Source organism: Argiope bruennichi, chromosome X2 (assembly GCF_947563725.1).
Source record: "Argiope bruennichi chromosome X2, qqArgBrue1.1, whole genome shotgun sequence".
NCBI classification, from domain to species: Eukaryota; Metazoa; Arthropoda; class Arachnida; order Araneae; family Araneidae; genus Argiope; species Argiope bruennichi.
The window spans coordinates 99,084,033-99,104,110 of NC_079163.1; the positions used below are offsets into that span (position 1 = coordinate 99,084,033).

At 27.6% G+C, this 20,078-nt stretch overlaps 1 protein-coding gene across 1 annotated transcript in view; it reads right to left on the reverse strand.

The window, feature by feature from the left end:
- Nucleotides 1–589: 589 nt before the first annotated feature.
- The window catches only part of LOC129960243 (cytochrome b5 reductase 4-like), a 37,099-nt gene continuing 17,610 nt past the window's right edge, over nucleotides 590–20,078 (reverse strand). The window contains exons 9-18 of the mRNA XM_056073507.1: nucleotides 17,398–17,509; nucleotides 15,205–15,341; nucleotides 14,271–14,303; nucleotides 12,318–12,473; nucleotides 12,087–12,224; nucleotides 9,142–9,294; nucleotides 6,481–6,631; nucleotides 3,866–3,952; nucleotides 3,569–3,733; nucleotides 590–1,545 (exon numbers count right to left, since the gene is read on the reverse strand). Coding sequence (XP_055929482.1) covers nucleotides 1,488–1,545; nucleotides 3,569–3,733; nucleotides 3,866–3,952; nucleotides 6,481–6,631; nucleotides 9,142–9,294; nucleotides 12,087–12,224; nucleotides 12,318–12,473; nucleotides 14,271–14,303; nucleotides 15,205–15,341; nucleotides 17,398–17,509 — 1,190 coding nt within the window. The 3' untranslated portion in view covers nucleotides 590–1,487. The remainder of the gene's footprint in view (nucleotides 1,546–3,568; nucleotides 3,734–3,865; nucleotides 3,953–6,480; nucleotides 6,632–9,141; nucleotides 9,295–12,086; nucleotides 12,225–12,317; nucleotides 12,474–14,270; nucleotides 14,304–15,204; nucleotides 15,342–17,397; nucleotides 17,510–20,078) is intronic.

Consider the following 20,078-nt stretch of genomic DNA (forward strand, 5'->3'; position numbering starts at 1 on the left):
CATATTACCCTGTTTACTATTTCATAAGGTGTAGCAGAACTTTCAGTAGTCAATAACTAGATTTCAATCATTTTGAAAATAAATCTTTTCATTTTAGATTGAAGTTCTAACAGTCTCCTTTATCTCAATATTTGCAAATATTTCATGTATATTTAAAAATTTCCTTTGTACATTCAAAATGTCAGAATTTCAGTCAATTTGCTCCTAAATCCTCGGTATTACTGTTCGACTACTCTCCCTTTTATAGTCATATTAAACCTTATAATATTTAAAGAGACTTAGATGCAAATCTGATAGATAAGTCCATCACAAAATTCTGTTGCAGGTTTCCAGTCAAAGGATACCATGAAATCTGATGGTGCAACATTTTTATATGGTGTAAAATGAGATTCCTTTCTTTTTCTTTATTCGTGATTTTGGGAACTCATTATAAAAGACATCAAAAGAAAGGATTTGGAAGTAAAATTGCACAGCAAAATGAACTAACAATTTTCATGAAATATCATTAAGAGTTTTCCTTCCACTTAATTTAATATTTTATTTAGAGTACATACTCATCAACTCAATAAAAGAGCCACATTGCCAGCTACTGTTTTATTAAAATTAAATTTATTCAGTTGGCTTATATATTCGTTGAAATAGTTGTACCATAAATGCTAAAAATAGCAGCAAATGTTTAAAATAGCCGAAATATGTTTAAAATAACAACAAATAACATCTGGTAAATAGCTGCTTTTCAGTATACAATTTGAAGAAGTATGTAATCTTTAATTACACTATTAATTAGACTTTATCAGATCATCATCGCTAAAAAGAATTTTTATCAAAAATGATGAAATTTTTTTAAATTTTAAGTTTTCAAATCCTAAGCACCCTTTTCTTGGATGAATATACTTACAAAACCTTATGCCTTATATCAAAATAAATAGGGAATATATGATTTATTTATCTCATACTTTTTAACGTTATACTTTTCTCGTACATAATTCATTATTCATTAATTCATTTTTTAAAATGTAAACATTAACAGGTGAAAAATTAAGAATATATATTAAGACTATAAAGCATATTTATTATTATCTTTCAAATGTGACTTGGATTAATAATATAAATTACATTCAAGCCCTTATCGGTAATATTAATGTTAAAAATCTTAAAATAATGCAATGCCGTCACAAATATTCAGTATTTACACACATACAAATAATGTAAAGTTCACATTAAATATAAACATGTAAATCCTACTAAAAAGTGTCAAGATGACATAATCCAACAATGCACATGCCTCTATATATTTTATATACACCATAAAAATAGGATTACTCTGCAAAAAAATTCTGAATGATACAATGACAAAGTGTATAAGATTCACACCTCAAAACATACGTATTCTTCCAACAAATCAACTACTTGATTAGGACAGTGAAACAGCAACATGTATTTATGGGAAGGCTTTGGTATGATTGAATAAACTAAGCTGGCTTAAGTTATGAACCAGTAAATGCATAAACATCATCTTGATTATAGCCCAAACCTTCCAAACATCTATGGGGAAAAAAGCCCAAAATTAATAAATACATACTTTTTTTATTTTAAAACTGATTTTAAAGCTTACAAAACAAAACATAGTTCTTCATATAAGCAATATTATTTTCATAGGGCGGTATTATGTTTATTTTTTAACAAATGTTTCAGGAAGCAAAACCAAACTATTAGTTACAGTAACACAATTCAACATTGTAATTTTTAATTAGCATATTTTCTTGTTCATCTCCCCCTCTAAATGATACAAAGAAATAAACACGAACAAACATTTCAACAAGTATAGTTGCTTTTTTTTACTGAATCAAGTAATCTTGTGTAAAGAGGATAGAAACAAAAAACGATATAAAAAAAGCTCTAAAATTATGCATACTCTTGCAGTTAAAAGACATTTTTTTTTTTTTTTTTTTTTTTTTTTACTAGAATAAAGAATTCAATGCAGAAAATGACTGTGACAAAGTGATAGATACCAAACTTTTAGCATATAATTTCAGATTCTCAAAATGATACTCATTATGTGAAACCTCTTTAACAAATTTAAAAATAAAAAAATAACCAGAAAATTTGCCAATGTGATCCCAGATTAAAAATTTTATGAAGTGTTGGAAAAAAAAATACAGTATGTGGGGGGAGGGGAAGACGAGGGAGCTAAGAGGTCAAAATGCTAGAAAAAAATCTGCTAAAAATGATGATAAAAAATTTAATTATCAATGGCTTGCTGCAAATCATTTAGATCTTTTTTTAAAATTAGTTTACTAATCTTTATTTTCAATGTGTGTGCTGTGTGATATTCAGTGAGCAATCTCAGTTTAATCTGAACACTATTGGCTAATGATATGGTGAGAACATGTAATTCGTTTTCAAGAGGGAAACATCACGGGAAAACATATTTGTCCGTCAAAAGAAGTTGCGAAGATAAGCAAATGCTAGTTGACCAAACATCTTCCATATCTTTGAAAATGGACTGGGTACTGCTGAAAGCTATAAAAATTAAATTTTCGAACCAATGTCGAAGTGGTGTCGGTCTTATTGGTCAAGGCGCTTATGGATAACGCTCCTTGTCAGTGTACATTCCTGATCGGAGACTTCCTTCAAACGAAAAATACCAACACACACCGTGATCTGCTTACTCATCTGATCTTAATCTTACCTAGAATGTGTGTGATATAACCGGAAAAAAATTTTGTAACTCTTCAGCACCCTCCAAAGTACGTTCAACAGCTGAAAAGAACTCTTCGTGATGCTTGGAACTCTTCGAATCCACAACTGATCCACAATGTAACCGAAATATATGGAAAAATCACTGTGCTGCCTAGCTATTAAGAGCGACAACACATGTTATTAAATTGTAGGATCACCTTTTTAATTCACTTGTTTACCACTCAAGTGAAAAAGAAATTCCTCTTATCCCCAGTTTTCTTTCAAACTATTTTTTATAATAAAAACTATTGTCTTTTTTTCGCATAGTTTTCTTATTTTATAATTGTTTTACATTTGCGTATGACGCTCTCCGTCATTCAACTTCCTTCATTATTCGAATAATTACCAATTGTGCTTAACTTTTTAACAACAGTATGCATAAGCTTTTTCATGAGGAATAGTTTTCAATTACTAAATTACTAACTAAAGAACTTGCGTAGAACTTTCCCTTAAGTAATGTAACTTACTGGTAATTACCCCATATGAAATTTACCTACAAGTTTATTATTTAAAAACAGTGAATTCAGAAGTTTTTCAATCCTAATGGGCAAATATATACACACAATGCTGATTATGCATTTTAAGAGATGCACAAATACATTAAACAGTTCTTTCATTACTCATCTGCTCTCATAAAATATCATATAATTACATTTATCCAGAATACTCACAGATCATGTACTGTATGAGCCACGTCTCATCCAATGTGTGAAAAATGATAAGATTTCATTAATTTTTACTAAGGTGCTCTTTTATTCCAACAGTAATTTTATTTAAAACCAAAGTATTAATATGCCACTCACAAATAACTGTCTTTTAGGCTTACCTAAGAGCAATTTCTGTAAAAGGTGACGGTCCACAGACAAATATCTGTTGCTTAAGTTCAGGCATCTTCATCGTTAGTAACTGATACATTAGATCATCATTTATTTTTCCAGAGAAACCAGTCCATATTTCACTTGGCTCTGACAAAATATGAACAACCTGGAATCTGTAAAAAGTAATAGTTATTATCTTGCATATAACAGTTAACTCAGTCAACTTTTTGAATTAGGAAATAAAAATATCTAGTATCCTTCTAGACAAAATTTAGATTACAAAAAGATACTAATAGAGAAATTACTTGGAATACTTTTCACTACAGATCTGTAGCTCTTTTTTCCATATAATATCCTCTTCGGTTTTGTTGAAAAATAATAACAGCACTGACCTAAAATGCAAATATTTTTTTTTAATTTTAAAGATGAGAATTTTTAATTATTTTTAAATTGAAAATATCTATACATATCATACATTCATAGAGTTATTTCCAGACAGTCAACAATAAAATGACAAGCAATGTGAAATTAAAGAAAATTTTTATAGATTCCAATAACTTTTGCCAGATGGACAAAATCACATATGGTGTAACATTATCCTACAAAGGAGCATTCCTTTATGATTGGCCAATTCTTTGTGCCTCAGTTCAATGTCTTCTTCAGACTGCTCAGATAGTAACTAGACTTGATAGAATTAATTGCTTAGTTAGGCAATAGCTCCTCATAATAGAAAATGCTTCTCCATTCTCACAAGGAGTACAGTATAATTTTCACTGAACAAATTTTGGCCTTTAAGGTGGTTGATGGGAACTCACTCCAAGACGGTTTTATATCAACATTATTGTAGACGAGACATTTCTCATCTGCGGTTTATCATTTCTAAAGCGAATAACTTTCGGTGTGTGTGAGTAATAGATCATATGACGAAATACAATTTATTTAAGTGTTTTCTAACGTAAGTAATACCTCAAAACACTAATACAACTACAGAAACCAATTCTCTTTAAAAGCTCATAAAACACAAATTCGACACTTTGTGTCTCTCTGTTAATTTCACGATTGATAATGCGTCGATTATCTGGTATCAGCGCCTTATTAAACTTACACAGGATATTTGGTTAATTTTATGAATTTCTTATTGGAGATAAGATTTTATAGAATCAACAATTGATTGCAGTTTTGCTTATTTATAACTAAAATCTCGCAATTCTCAATATCAGTTGGATAATATGCCCAATGGAATTATTATCCAACTGGGAATTATGCTTATCCAAGACCATTTGGATTGGATAAGTATGATTTTTTCATACCAAGAACTTTTATTTTTTACTAATATTACAGGAGGTTACAATAAGGTTAGCTTGAACTAAATGTAACCTATTGATATGACATAAAAGTTTAGAATTAGCTCACAAAATTGGTGATTTTTGGTTAAATAGAATTCTTAGTAAATAAGAAAATACACATTTCAAGAAAAGAGAATCGCATCTGAATCCAGTTATCTCGATATTAATATTTTGTTAATCTGCCAGATGTGATAGCGAAAAAGATTTTGCACATTTAACTAACCAAACAGCTTTCAAACAAAAATATTTGTTTCTTTAAAATTAAATTGTTATTGAAAACTTTGAATGTTTTAGATTACAAAACAACATACATTTATAACATAACTAGCCGCCTTTGGCGACCAGCCGGTTCGCCAATCTTAATGTTCGTTAAAATTTTAATAATTAAATATTTTATGCAATTCCTATTTTAATAGCTTCTTCATCAATATATTTTAAAACTTCAAACTTTGATAGTCATATAATTCACTCATACTATTATAAAGGCCTTCAGTTATAACGTAACATGTATCTCTCTAATTTTCTCTTAGCTCCCGTAGAATTTATAATTTAAATTAAAGTGGAAAGGATTAATATGTAATTAATATAATAATATTTTTTACCAAAACAAAGGTTTTTTTTTTTTTTTTTGTAATATGATTACTGAAAACAGTCACTGAGCGTTGAAACTTTATGGGCACTAAAGAATATCTTTCTTAATTTATGTAATATTTCAAGAATTTGTCAACAAAATTTTCTCAGATTCATCATGAGCAGATCGATTAATTAACAATGTTTAATTTTAAATGCATCAAACACTAAGAAAATAAAACGAATCGTTTAAAATAATCGGTTGAAAACAGGTTAAAAAAAACTACTTAAAAAACGATGTACTTAAAACTATAAGCATATACAAAAAATATATAACTAACATAAATACAATTTAATTACAAAAGCATGCAACTAACCTAAAAATAACTTAAATCAAGTACCATCCGTTGATAATAGTTATCAACAATCAGAACACAATGAAAATGCGTGAATTTTCAAAGCCAGTTACAGTAACGCAAATGCGTGGATTTTTCTAGGCCAGTTGGGGTAACACTATGCAGATTAGAAATTTTTAATTTCCTTTATTCTGTTTCATTTTTATTCAAAAGTACTTCAGAATTAATCTGAAAGATCGATTAATTAATAATGTTTAATTTTAAATGCATCAAACATTAAGAAAATAAACAGAATCGTTTGAAATAATCGGCCGAAAAATCTTAAGCCCAGCCTCATTAGCGTGGGGGGGGGGAACTGAAGCCTTACTCATTTGGTTGGCGGGAAAGTTAGTTTTTAATTAATAATTAAAATTCTAATTAAAAATTCAAAAAAAGGGAACCCAGGTGCACATTCCCGACCTTCAAGGTATACATGTACCAAATTTGGTAGCTGTAGGCCAACGGTCTGGCCTGTAGAGCGCCAACACACACACACACACACACACACATATTGAGCTTTATATAAGTATAGATAAAGGAGAAGAAGCAGGAGGAACCACATCAAATCTTATGAGAAGATTGAATAAATTCAAACATCTTTTTCCATACCTTTTTTTATCTTTAGCAGTTAATATCCAATTAATAAGTCTAACCATTGGAGTAATGCCTGTTCCAGCAGCAAGCATTATAGCAGAATCACAATTCAATAATAGCGTTTCAGAAAAATTACCAGCATAATTACTTATCCACAAAGACTCCCCTGAAAATTTAAAATTAAAACGATTAGCATTCGGTGTTTGAAACTATCAACTGTAGAATTATAATGGAATCGAATCAAATGAGACAGTGAAATGACAACAACTAAACATTCGTTTTTAACCAAAAATAAAGTTATTTTAATTGTAAAGTATTCCATTCTGCAATTATCACAAGACATCTAGCATTTCATAATTATTACAAATTGTTATTTAAAAACTAAAAATAAATCGAATTTTATGGTTCTTTCTGAAATATAAAACGACTTTTAGAAACAAAAGCATAAAAAGCATGCAGAACTCAAAACAGTATTTAAAATAAAATAAAATTTATTACCAAATAATTACAATCATAAAAATATAGCCACATTTAAAAATGATTATTTTATATTAATCATTTTAAAATACTTCGATTGATTAGTTACAATGCACAATCCATCAAAAAAGTATCCGGATATTCGTTATTGTTCATAATCTAGAAATTTTAAATTCAAAGTAAAAATGTCATTCACATAAGGAGCCATCAGGATTTTTTTTTTTTTTTTTTTTTTTTTCATAATCTTCAAATTGTCCAATAACAACCCCTAATTTTCCATCTTTTACCTGATTCTGTATAATGAAAAATCCCCAGATATAAAAGTTTAGATAAATGGATTCAAAATAACCAAAGACATGAGTAATAAGATTTAGGAGCTGTTTCAATATATGCAAATATAGGGAATAAGAAACTCTATAAATACTTTCCTTTATTCAAGTTTTCATTTTAGTCAATACGGTAACTTTGCTCATAGAAAAAAAAATTATGTATAATATTATTAGCATTGATAGATAAATAAATAAGAATGCCAAATCCATGCTTTTATTTGTACAATTAATTAGAAATAAATAATTGATAAATAGTACTTTGGCCTATTGTATAAAATTATCAATTTTTTAATAAGCTAGCAATTAATATGGATATGACAAACTTAAAATAAAAGTTCTTTTAATTTAAACTATCAAAAAATAAGCACCTGAAAAATAAAAGTCAAACGTTCATTTCTGAAAAATTTCCTTATAACTGAAACATAAAAACCACTATGCAGGTGGGTTGCACGTTCAAATTTCCTCCAAACGATACGTTAAAATCAATTTTTACTTAATCTTTCTTCAACAGAGCGCGTTTTAAATTTTTAAAAATAAGAATCGAAATATTCATAAGCTTTTATTTCATTAAAAAAAAATATTTCGAGACAGACTAGTGGCACTGCAAAATCCAACGCACAAGTAGTTGCTTTTACATTTTATGCAATAATGTTTTAGTTATTCACATAAATTTTGTAACAATCACATAAATATTCAATGTACAATATTCTACATAAATTTTGTTCTTAATACAGAATTTTTCTTGTGTTTTTTCTTTTATTAAAAATCATATAAATCATGTTTTCAATCGTAATCGGCTCTCATTTGTTTGAAACAAAGCCACATTTGAAATGCAAGAACAGAATTTGTTACGTGCATCGTTTTTCTCCTCTAATCTTTGCATTTATTTTGAAAGAAAAAAAAATTAACTTTATTTAAAGCAATGTTGAAAGACATGCTTTGATTTTCAATTCCATTTTAATGATTTCTTTTATTCCTGCTAAAAAATCCTTTCGCGAAGTTGATACCCCCCCCCCAAAAAAAAGCGGAAATCATGCTGTTCTGAAAGCTTTCGGGTTTTGCTACATATCTTAAAAGTTATGACAGAAATGGATAAAATTGGAATATTGGTGTTTTAAATCTTGCTCTTTCGATGAGCGTTAAAATTTTTATGAATTTCAATTAAAAAAAATTAATTTGTAAATTTAAAAATTAAATAAAAATATAAAATACGCTTTCGTAATTTTAAAAATAGTTTCTTTCTTGTTTATTGAGTATTTTAAGGCATAATAAAAGCTTTCTCCAAAGAATCTTGAAAGATATAATTATTTTTTATCATATCTAGAAAGATGTTTAAAAAAGAAACAGGAACTCTAATTTAACATAAGGAATTCAAATTTCCATGCTTATTGCTTATAACTCATTAACAGTCAATTCAAAATCTTAAATGTATTTCAGCTATTTTAATCTAGAGAATTCAGAAATGAATTAGAAATTAGATATTGCTATTTGAAAAAATTGACTTCGTGTAAATCTAAACATGAAGATAAATCCTCAAACGAAGAAATATTTCAAGCATATAGTTCTACAGCGACAAGCATTCACAGTTTCAATGTACGGTAATCAGCTTCAGAATAAAGAGTAAAGTCCGAATACTTCTTTAACGGACCGTAGAAGAATGTCCGCCTGTATGACTGTAGTGCATATTGTATTATTTTTGTATGCAGTATTTTTCGAAAGTTTCCACAGTATTTCAGCACAAGGGAACTAAACAATTTAATCTGTTCTTGATTCGATATAAAATTTTATTACTGATTATATATACAATTCTAAAAATCTTCGTTTTAAAAATTATAAAAATGCAGGTTAATAATAAATAATAAAAGCTCACCTAAGTTACACTGATTGATTACAGGAGTCATTATACCCGTAGGATATATTTTTATCATTAAAACTAATCTGCATCCATCTAATTCATCACACATATATGTTTCGACATCAAGGGATGAAACAACAGGTGTATAGCTCCTAATAACTTCTATACCTAAAAATTTTTTTAATATTTCATACGTTTATCAATACATATCAAGAATGATTTATAACAGATTTGAACATTTTAAGAATAAAAGACTACAACTACTAAGATTTAAAGATTACAAAAGACAAAAGTAAATAATTGTTGAAATATTTCAAACAAGATCTGACAAACAAAAAATTCTCATACAGAATTCAGGAGCATAAACATAAAATATTTTGAACAAAACTATTCAAAGAAAGAATTTTTTTCGTTCAGATATAAATGAATAAATCATCTCTAAAGTTTTGTAACATTTAAAACCATCAACTATATAGGAATCTTACCAGGAAAGAAGAATACAAAAAAGATGTGAAAAGTTTATAAAAATAAATAAGTTAAAGAAAGGTAAAAAAATTGCTTCGGGTTTTTTTTTTTATTATTATTATCATTATTAAATACAAATACACTTCTACAACAATTATGAGAAATATAAAAATACTAGTTTAAACAAAACTTGATCAGTTGTTAAAACGTAACTGCTAAAACTTTTTTACCCCACACAAGATTTATATAAAATTTCATTGAAAAAGCTGATGTATTATAAATTCATAATATGAAAACATGCAGAATGAAGGCGAAATTTATTAAACACCTATATTAAAACGGATAAAAAAGATTTTTTATAATCATGTTAATTCTACCTTGAAAATCAGCTCGTATCATATCAACACTGAAGTCATTTACAACTAGCAATGATTGCCTTTTAATAAAATTAGCATGCTCATTTTATAGATTCGTCTTTTCCTATATAGTTTATCACAGTTAAAGTTTTTACTAAATTCATTATGTTTTCTACTAATTCTCACCAATTTTTATACTCCCACCTTTAACATTTTCTCGTACTTACAATACTTTTTGTCGATTTCCTCACACAGTCAAACTTCGCATAACGAGTGATTTGCAAATTGGCAAGACAAAATGTAAAGTGACTCGTTTAACGAGCGATGTTTCACATAACGTACAGAAAGTAGACACCGTAATGTCACATTTATCTGTATCAATCTGAATTGAGTGCTTGTTTGAAGAGAACCTTTATATCTACATGGAAGAAATTTTGATCGAACAGCATGGTCGAAAGCGACTCCGAGGAGTTTGAACAAGTGCCCTTGAAATCTTAATCGACGAGATTATGTCTCTGGCCAAAATTAATGAACTAGAAGTAGAAGCAATGCTAAGCTGCAAGAAAAACGTAACCAGAACGACCGACGAACTTATGGAGAGCCATTCTGTGTCACAGCAAAAAGCTGCGAATAAGATTTCATCAGGAGAAGAAGTAAATATATTCAACAAAGCAACAACATAAGGGAGATGCTGAAAACACGGGAAGATAAAGCATCGAACGTTGAGAAGCATCACCGAAAGACAGAAGATAAGCGCGTTACATATTCATTTAATGATAATGCTGTGACTAATTTTTGTTAAATTTTGAAGTTTAGGTAAAGACAAATGTCTTTAGAAAACTTTCTTGTAAATAACGCGTGCGTTATAAATACTAAATTATATAGTAAAAAACTTGAGTATTTTTTCTAGGAATGGATTTTCTTATTTTAAATGGATGTCAATGGCAAAAATTAATTCGCTTAATGAGTGTTTCGTATTACGAGTAAAATTCGGAAACAAATTATGTTCATTAAGAGAGGTTTCACTGTATTTTCATATACTTATTTAATTATGTAAGAGTTTTTAATGATTTTCCTTCCACCCCTGAGGCTTCTCAAAAAGTGTTAATGACAGGAATTACTATATCCTACTTCAGGCCAAATTACAATTATAGCTTAACTATTTTTAGAAATACGATAATAGGAAAAAAACCACACTGCTAAAATTGAAAAATCATTTTTAAGCTAAACAAAATATACTTTTAAATTTAGCAAACTTAATCTTCTTCGCAATTTTAATGTAATTAATTATTCTGACTGAGAATTATCAAGAGCCATTCTAATATGAAAGTGCCCTTAAAAGTGCAAAACTTATACGAAAAATAACGGTCCAGAAGAAAATAACGAAACTTGCACAGAATGACTTTATTCAATTTGTTTAAATTCTTTCGCCATACATAAGGTAAGTGAAATAAAACATCAAAGCTTTATAAATTTTTCAACAAAAAATTTTAAGCTAGCACATTTTAAAAAAAGTAGTTAAATGAATTAAATTTAATTCAGTCTTTTTCATTTTTCTCTTTTTTAAAAATTGCTCATTTCTGAATTAAAAACGTTATTATTTTACAGCACAAAATTTATAATTTTTTAAAAATTTAAAGTTATATCATTTTAGTGATTTTTCAAAAATGTGCATTTAAATATTTATCTACATTTTCTTAGAAAGTTTCAGTTTATTTAGAAAATTTTACATTAAATATTGTTCTAATATACTCATTGAGACTTTTACTTAATCTTAATATTAGCAGAAGCAAACCAAAATAAATAATTTTGATAAAGAAATTAAAATATTGATTTTCTTCATTAAAGAACGATTACTTCATAACTGAAAAAGAACCATCATGCTTTAAAAACAATTTTTATTAATATGCAAATCTGAGTAAAGATTATAAGACATTTTATTCTTCCAATTCAAGCCTTTATTAGCCAATTGCAACGCAACATTCGATATACAGAAGCGCAGGAACTACAGGAATCCTTTTAATTTCACAAAATAATATCATTTTTCACATTTATGAATATTTCCCTTACAGAAAAATATGTATTACATAATTTGAAATGCATTCTAGATAAATAAAAAATTGTAACTAGTATACATACCTTCAATATATGATTTGATATGCACGTGACTTCCAAGAGGAACCCACATTTTAGTTCCAGGAGGTAGAAGAAATGTAAATAAAAATGTATTATGATTTACAGGAATTTTTCTTGTCAGTTTGCATGACCAAAATATTACTGAAATGAAAACAAGTACTTATAAAATTAGTGCGAAAATAAAATAAAATAGGCATTTTTTTATTAATCAGAATTTTTTTAAAAAAATATTACGTTCATCTGAAGGCTCAAAAACGTTCCACGGAATGTTCTGAAATGGCACAACTTGGGAAGACTCAGAATCCACTTCATCACAGGTAAATTTCCCAATAACAGCCTTATATTTCTTTTTTAAAGTAATTTCTACGAAACTGTTGTCCTCAGTTTCAACTAAAATTAAAAATGCATAATATTTTATATTATCGCAATATTATGACCGTTAATTAATAATATATATATAATAATTTTTTATATAATATTAATGTTAAATACACACACACACACACACAAATATTATATATCATAAATAAAAACGACGGCTATGCCAGTCAATAAAAAAAAAATTTTAATGTGTGGGGGGTGTTGTTGTTTTCGCATCCACCAAGATATATAAATATTTTGAAAGAAAAGTCACTTTAAGTCAGAAGAAAAAAAACATGACATTGCTAGTTCTACCCATATTTTAAAACTGTCCATAAATGTTCAAAAATAAAAATATCTACCACAATGAGAAAATATTAAATTCAAGTAAAAATTGACAGAATAAATTTAAATAATTCAGACATCGATCATATGTAAGACAATGTATTTTACATACAAATAAATACAATTTAAAAATTTTCACTGCATCTCATTCATTTATTTAAAAAATAAATGAATGCAGAAACTTTTTTGGTTTTTACAGTCGTATTTAAAATTTCTTTCTGCTCTCTAATATAAATATGAATAATTAAAATATGCCTTAAATCGTCACAGAATTAACATGAACGCTCTTTATTAATAATCAAATTTAAAAGAAAAATTTGTTTCCAATGATCCCACATTTATAAACAAGTTATGTAATTATAGTAGCTTAAGTTTAATGTAATTATAGTATCTTTTAACATGTTTTCAGCACGAAATTATGATAATCGTAATTAATAATTTATATTAATGATTAGGATATTTTCAAAAACTGTGAACTAACATCAAATCCAAGAAAATTCATCCTCTAAATTGTTAATTTAAAAAGTGATTCTCTCTGACCTTGCTTATAAAATGAAGGAATAAAAGACATAAAAATAAAATTTAAAAAATACACATAGATTATAAGAACTCAAGTCTAATATAAACTATTTTGTGCAAGACATGCAATTTCTTGTAGAAATGCTATAATTTAAGGTAAGCTGGAGTATAACTATCAATTTATTCTTCTTAACTTTTGTCCAACATACTTAAAACTAGGATTCATTTGAGCTACATTACAACCGACACTACCAAAAAAAAAAAAAAAAAAAAAAAACATTATACATTATTAAGGTTTCAGCAAAAAATATACTTCCAGAGCAAGAGCAATATATTATACCTATCATTTAAAAAATTACATAAACACAAAATTACATTATTACATAAACACTGTAACCATTTCTCCAACATTTTCCTTAAATTATTCACTAAGATTCTGAATCTATTCATTACTTAAACAATATCGTGAATAATCAACTACAGTTCTGCAGAATTAATAAAATGCAATTCTGCAGGCGATACATATGTTGAATGAACCATGAAGGTTCACGTGAAAAATCACCAGTATAAAATAGATTTGTTTTAGTGTCTTATCTCAGTCGAAGGAAAAAAGAAAACTTAAGTATTAAAAAATGAAATCGCTTTTGTGCCTTACTCCAGTATATGGTGTTCACAAAAGTTTAAAATAAAGTGTCTTTTTTTTTTTTTAATTAAGGATGCAAATTTTTGTATTGGGGAATTATTATATATAGATAGGATTTTTTTAAGTGAAAATAAAATCCATGAGAATTTCAAATAAGAAATCATTCAAAAAATTAACATCTTTTCTATTTTTTGCATACTTTTTTCACGAGTTTTGGTCTCGTCAACGTCAAACAAACGCGGATTTATCAAGACAAAAGAAACATTATGCATACTTATAAAAACAATAGAAATTTTTTTATATATTTCTAACTGTCTTACCTTTAAAGTTTTCTTCATAAGCAGTAGGAAATTCTAAAAATCCAAAGGAAAAAAAAAAAGATTAATACAGATACTTTTTCTCATTTCCAAAATGGTAGGCAAAAATGTATGAATAATACAGATAAAGATTCAGTATAGTGAAAATATCAAGATCTTCAGGTGGCATTCTGTCAATTGTACAAGGCCAAATTTAAATATTCATAATTTGTAAGCTTAAAATTTAATACAACAATTTTACATGGAGCAAAAAGATCAAGACCAAAGTCAATAAGCTAATGATAATATAAAGTATTTTTGAATCCCATAAATCAAAGTTCCCATAAAACGGAAAAAACTCAATTTAATTTCGATATATTTATGCCCCGTTTTCTGAACTAACACGAGGGTTATTTTGACACGGATGACGAGAACAATACCTGAGACGGCATCCTCTTTCTTCCCAAACTTCTGCAGAAAAACTGAGCTCTATCGTTGAACACTAAAGCTTTTAGACAGCTCTTTTCTTTATCACATGATACTATATGTTAAACTAAAATGTGGCAATTCAAAATTTAAGAAACGATTCATAATTTGATGCGTCACAGTTCATGAATATTACATATAAAGGTTGGCAATACGATAAACGATTTTCATCACAATAAAGATTTAAACATAACTAGTTTCACAAAATATAGCAAATTCAGAGAATATGATGAAGATAACATAACTTTTCATGTGATACAAAGAATTTTTTTTAGTCAGTTCTCTACTTTAGCTTAACTGCATCATAGCAACAATTAATACGCAAATCAATATAATTCGTGGTAGTACTATTCTGTGGATGCAATTCATCAAAAATGTTTTTAACAATATTCAAGCAATTATATTAATTTACAGCTTTGATATTTAGAAAATTCAAGGTTAATCCTCCAATTACTAGTCTTAAAGTACTTACCAAAACTTATTATCTTTTCAGGCGAATCGTTAATTCTTATGAACAATTTTCTGTCCACTAAATCAGTAATAAGTCCATGCAGATTTAAAGCTGAGCAATTAATAAACAATTTCATCATATTTCCATCCTCATCAAATCTGGGAAAAAAAAATTTAAACAATAAAAATATATCATATAACAATTAAACGCATGCTTTTAAATAGAGAAACATGATTCAAACAATGAAAGTAAATATAAATAAACTGGATCCAATACAATGAACATACATATCGTCATCTTCTGAAACTCAAAGCTTTGAAACATTATGAATGCCGACTATATTTTGAATTACCTCTAAAACCTAATGATAGTCAAGACTCTTACTGTTGTCATTTTAGCATATACAGTATTAATCTCCCATTTTGTTCTGCTCTTATAACACTTTTTGTTAGTCCTGTCAGATTAAACTTAAGTAGTAGTTAATATTAATTGTTTCATGTGGTTAATATTTTCCCCCAACTTTTATCACTTTCCTCTGGTCTCTTAGAAAGTGCAACAAAGAAATGGTAGTATATATCAAATAATTAACTAGAATATCTACATGGTAGAATGTTCATATTAATTTCTTCATATTCATTCATTTATTATTAATTACTAACATTAAATTATACTATTGAAATTTATATTAATATCAGTTAATTCATTATTAATTATAAATATTAATTCATTTATATTAAAATTAAATTCTTCATAGAAGAAAATGGTGCCAGAAATTAATCATAAATCTTTTGTAAAATAACCTGCTAATATGTTGCAAAAGTTTGGAGAAAGCGTTGTTGACTCAAGTAGAAACCTTGTCATCTGGGTCACAATTCAAAATTATGAATCCATCTCAAAATAATGCTCATCTTACTTAAAAACGCAATATAAATAAAAAACGAAATTAAATTAAAGTATAGATAATAGCAATTAACCATTAAGAACTAAACGCTTATAATATGTTAATTCAACTTCACTGCCATACTGTAGAGAAAAATCTTGTATCACATCTAAAAGTGGTATAACATGAGTTTTTAAAATGTTCAATAATACAGTTTCATACCAAATTTTCTTGCTCAGACTAAAAATTTATCACGCAATATTGATAACGAAAAATACGCTGTGTGCAAAAAAATTTTATTTTTCAAATTGCTAAATTCACAAATCTGCTATAATAAACAGAAAGGAAAAAAATTATAAAAATTTAAATAAAACTGGAACACAATTGGATATATTCTATACATATATAAATAAAACAAGTGCCAATCACAATTTATTCTACACATATTTTTCACAGAATTTAAAACAAAAACTGTACACAATATAAAAATTGTTATACAATTTTAAAGGAAATCCTGAATGCTGCTAAATAAATATAAGGCATAATTTTTTTCTTATTTTTTTTAACAAAAAGATAGGAACCATAATGGAAGAGAGAAAAAAATTTTTAAATGAGCCAAATTAATTTTGACCAAAAATAAATTAATGATAATACATCAACATGAAGATACATTCTTAAGAGGAATTTTTTTTTCTAAAATTCTTTTTTCCAACATTAAAGGAAACTAACAATTTAAATATCTTGAGTTAAAAGAAAAAATAAAAATGAGTGAAACATTATAAATCGAAATCAATTCCTTTAATAAAATTAAATAATTAATTTGTCAAGAGATCAGAAAGTTCAGAATTTACTCAATTAAAATATTTTATAAACAGTAAAGAGGTAAAAAAGAATTAATTACTTTTAAAAAAAACCATAAAACAAATGTATTTTCTCCCGAGGAAAATTAAATTAATTCGACTTTCAAAATTTAGATAAATGAAACATAAGAAAATAATAGTTATTTATTTCCTTCCCGCTTTTATTAATGCTTACAATTTTCTCAAGGCTTTATATTTACTTAATGCTTATATTAGAGTATCATAAAAATTCTGGATTAAAAATGTCAAATTTTTTTAATTAAATTTTTTAGAGCTTATAATTACAAATAAACATATTTTTCAACACTTCATATAAGGTCATATGTTCAAAGTTCACACATTTAAATGAAATTACGAACTGTGTGACAACAGCAAATAAACTTAACTATAACCAACTAAAAGCTTTTCAGAATACATTTTTTTTTTTTTTGCACTTCATTTAAATGTAAAATAATTAAAACTTTACAAACAAACCTTACTGACACTCTGGATGCATCAGACTTTGAATAAGGAGAAAGAGACCATACTGATTTTCCTGCAGTAGTTCTTTGAATATCAGTTACCATTTCTTCAAGCATTTCAGAAGCTTTTTATAAAGAATCAGCAGTTTTAGAGTGAAAACTTTACAAAACAATAGCATTTTTAAATATTCATTTCTATCTATAATTTATTTTAAAAAATATAGTTAACATAACAATAAATCAAGATTAAGAAATGAAGTAAATTTATATGAAAAGAAGTTTCACGTATTATAACCAAAATTGAATGAAAAAATACAATATAATTTACATCACAATGTTTAAAACTGTCGATCAGTTGTTTAAAATAAAAAAAAAATAACTCTCCTTGCTATTTATCATTAATTAAATAACATAATTTATGAAATAATAAAACTAATATATAGGACATGAAATCGATTAAATGAGCCTTAATATAATGATTCTATAATTAAATATTAATCTTTATTTAATTGTCAGCAAGTAAACCTTATTCTGTCTACAGCAGAATATATTATTGTTCATTATTATTTTGAAGCATATTAAAAATAGTTCTCAATCTTCTACACTTTGTATAACACACATAGTACGAAGACATAAATGTTTTTTTTTAGCTGGAAAATTTGTAGATATGCGAGAAAAAAATTTCTACAATAAACTACCAACGCACATTACTGCAATTAAAGCTATAAATGACTGAAACTCTTATAAATCATACTTGTAGATTTAATACAAAATTGTAAAAAGACACAGACTAATTTATGTATATACGAGAGTTATATTTTAAATAAGGACCGCCTTTTAATAAGAAAAACACTAAATATCATTAAAAATATTTTCTCCATATTCTACATACTTTCATTTACTTTTCTGCTTCATACTTTCACCTTGTTTTCCGTTTTTATTCAAACAATTGTCACATTTTTCAGCAAGTTTTTGAATCTCATCCCAACGTAAAATCTGTCGTCTGTGAAGAAGCCTAATCCATGACTGCAGTTTTCACTTCGTCTTTGTCGCTGACTAACAGGAAATCCTTTAAGTACCTAAACATACGAACACTTTGGGACAAACTGGATGGAAATCGGAGGAGGACTAGTGGTCCTCCTCCGATCATTCACTAGTCCATCGGCAAGGTCTGGACTAGTGAATGATCCAGGTGATCCCACCCAAAAGAATTAATTAGATCTTATATTTGTGCAAAAGCATGTAGCCTTGTACTGTCATGGAACAGCAGCACATCGAAAGTCATTAGGTTTAGCCGTTTGTACAACATGGCACTCTGGAGTTCTCAAGGTAATATAATGAGCATCAGAATTGAATGTTGCACCTCCCGGTATAAAATCCTCTAATAAATTCCTTTCATGTACCAAAAGACAGTTGCCATGGTCTTTCGTGCTGAAACAGTATATGGCTTTCATTTTGGTTGGCGCAGTGTGTATCGCCGTTCAATTAACTTTGTTTGGGCTCAAGAGTCACGTGAAGCATGTAAGTTTCATCTCTTGTAATGTTGTCGTCCGAAAATTCATCTCCTTCATTACCGTATCGAGTAAAAAAAAACCATAAAGCATGGCTCGATCTTTTTGTTTCGTGATAAACAGAATGCAGTTTTAAAATCTACTGACAAAACACAATTTTCATTAATTCAGTTTTTTTTTTTTTTTTTTTTCTTCTTCTTCGAGACAATGGTGCATAAACTGGCCTTAAAACCTAAAGAAAATTAATTGAGGGATTTAAAGTCATGAATCGTTGGTCCTCTTGCATTTTGTTGATCACATCATAAACCAAATTTTTAGAAATAGGGGGAAATCGGCCAAGGCATGGCTTATCATGCACATTAACCTGATCGCTTCTGGTCACTCACCCACTTTCGATTTTTACTGTCATTCATAGCATTATCACCGTAAACTTGACAAATCTGACGATTATTTTCCGCTGTTACTAAGTTTCTTGTACTCGTGAATCTAATTTAAAGATCGTATCTCACAGTCGGCTGGCAACTCAAATTTATTAGACATTATAGACTTTTAGAGCTCGAAGCAAAGACAGACGAGATGAATACAAATGATATGAATGCAAAGCATGCAGACAGTAGACGCACATGCGTACAGCGGCGATAGCGCGTCATTATAACATTCATTTATAAACAAACCTTAAATTAAAAAATAACCGTCGTATTTTTAGTAACCGTAAGACATTTCATATGAGTACTAAAAATATATGCATAAAAGTATTAAATTATAATTAGAAATCCATCCAAGCAAGAAAAATGTTTCTACTGTCGATAAAAAAGTATCAAGAATGCAAAAAAAATATTACATCCAATTTCAAAAAAATTTTACAGCAAAACATTTTGACTTTATTTTTCCAAGGCTTTATCAGGGTGGAGATCATTTCTGCTGTTAGATTTTCTCTGATTTTTCCAGCTTTTATAAAAAAAAAAAATCCTGAATTTTTACGGATGTATCTAAAAATGATATCACTTCATTTCTTCTACTTTATTTATTGCACAATAGGTGAAAAACAATTTCTATTTTTTTAATTAAAATTAATTAAATACACTTTAATGCTCAGAAAACAAAACAAAAAATCATTTTCACTAATAAGGTCACAAACAATCTTCACTTTCGTAAACATTTCCCAAATATACTAATCAATAAA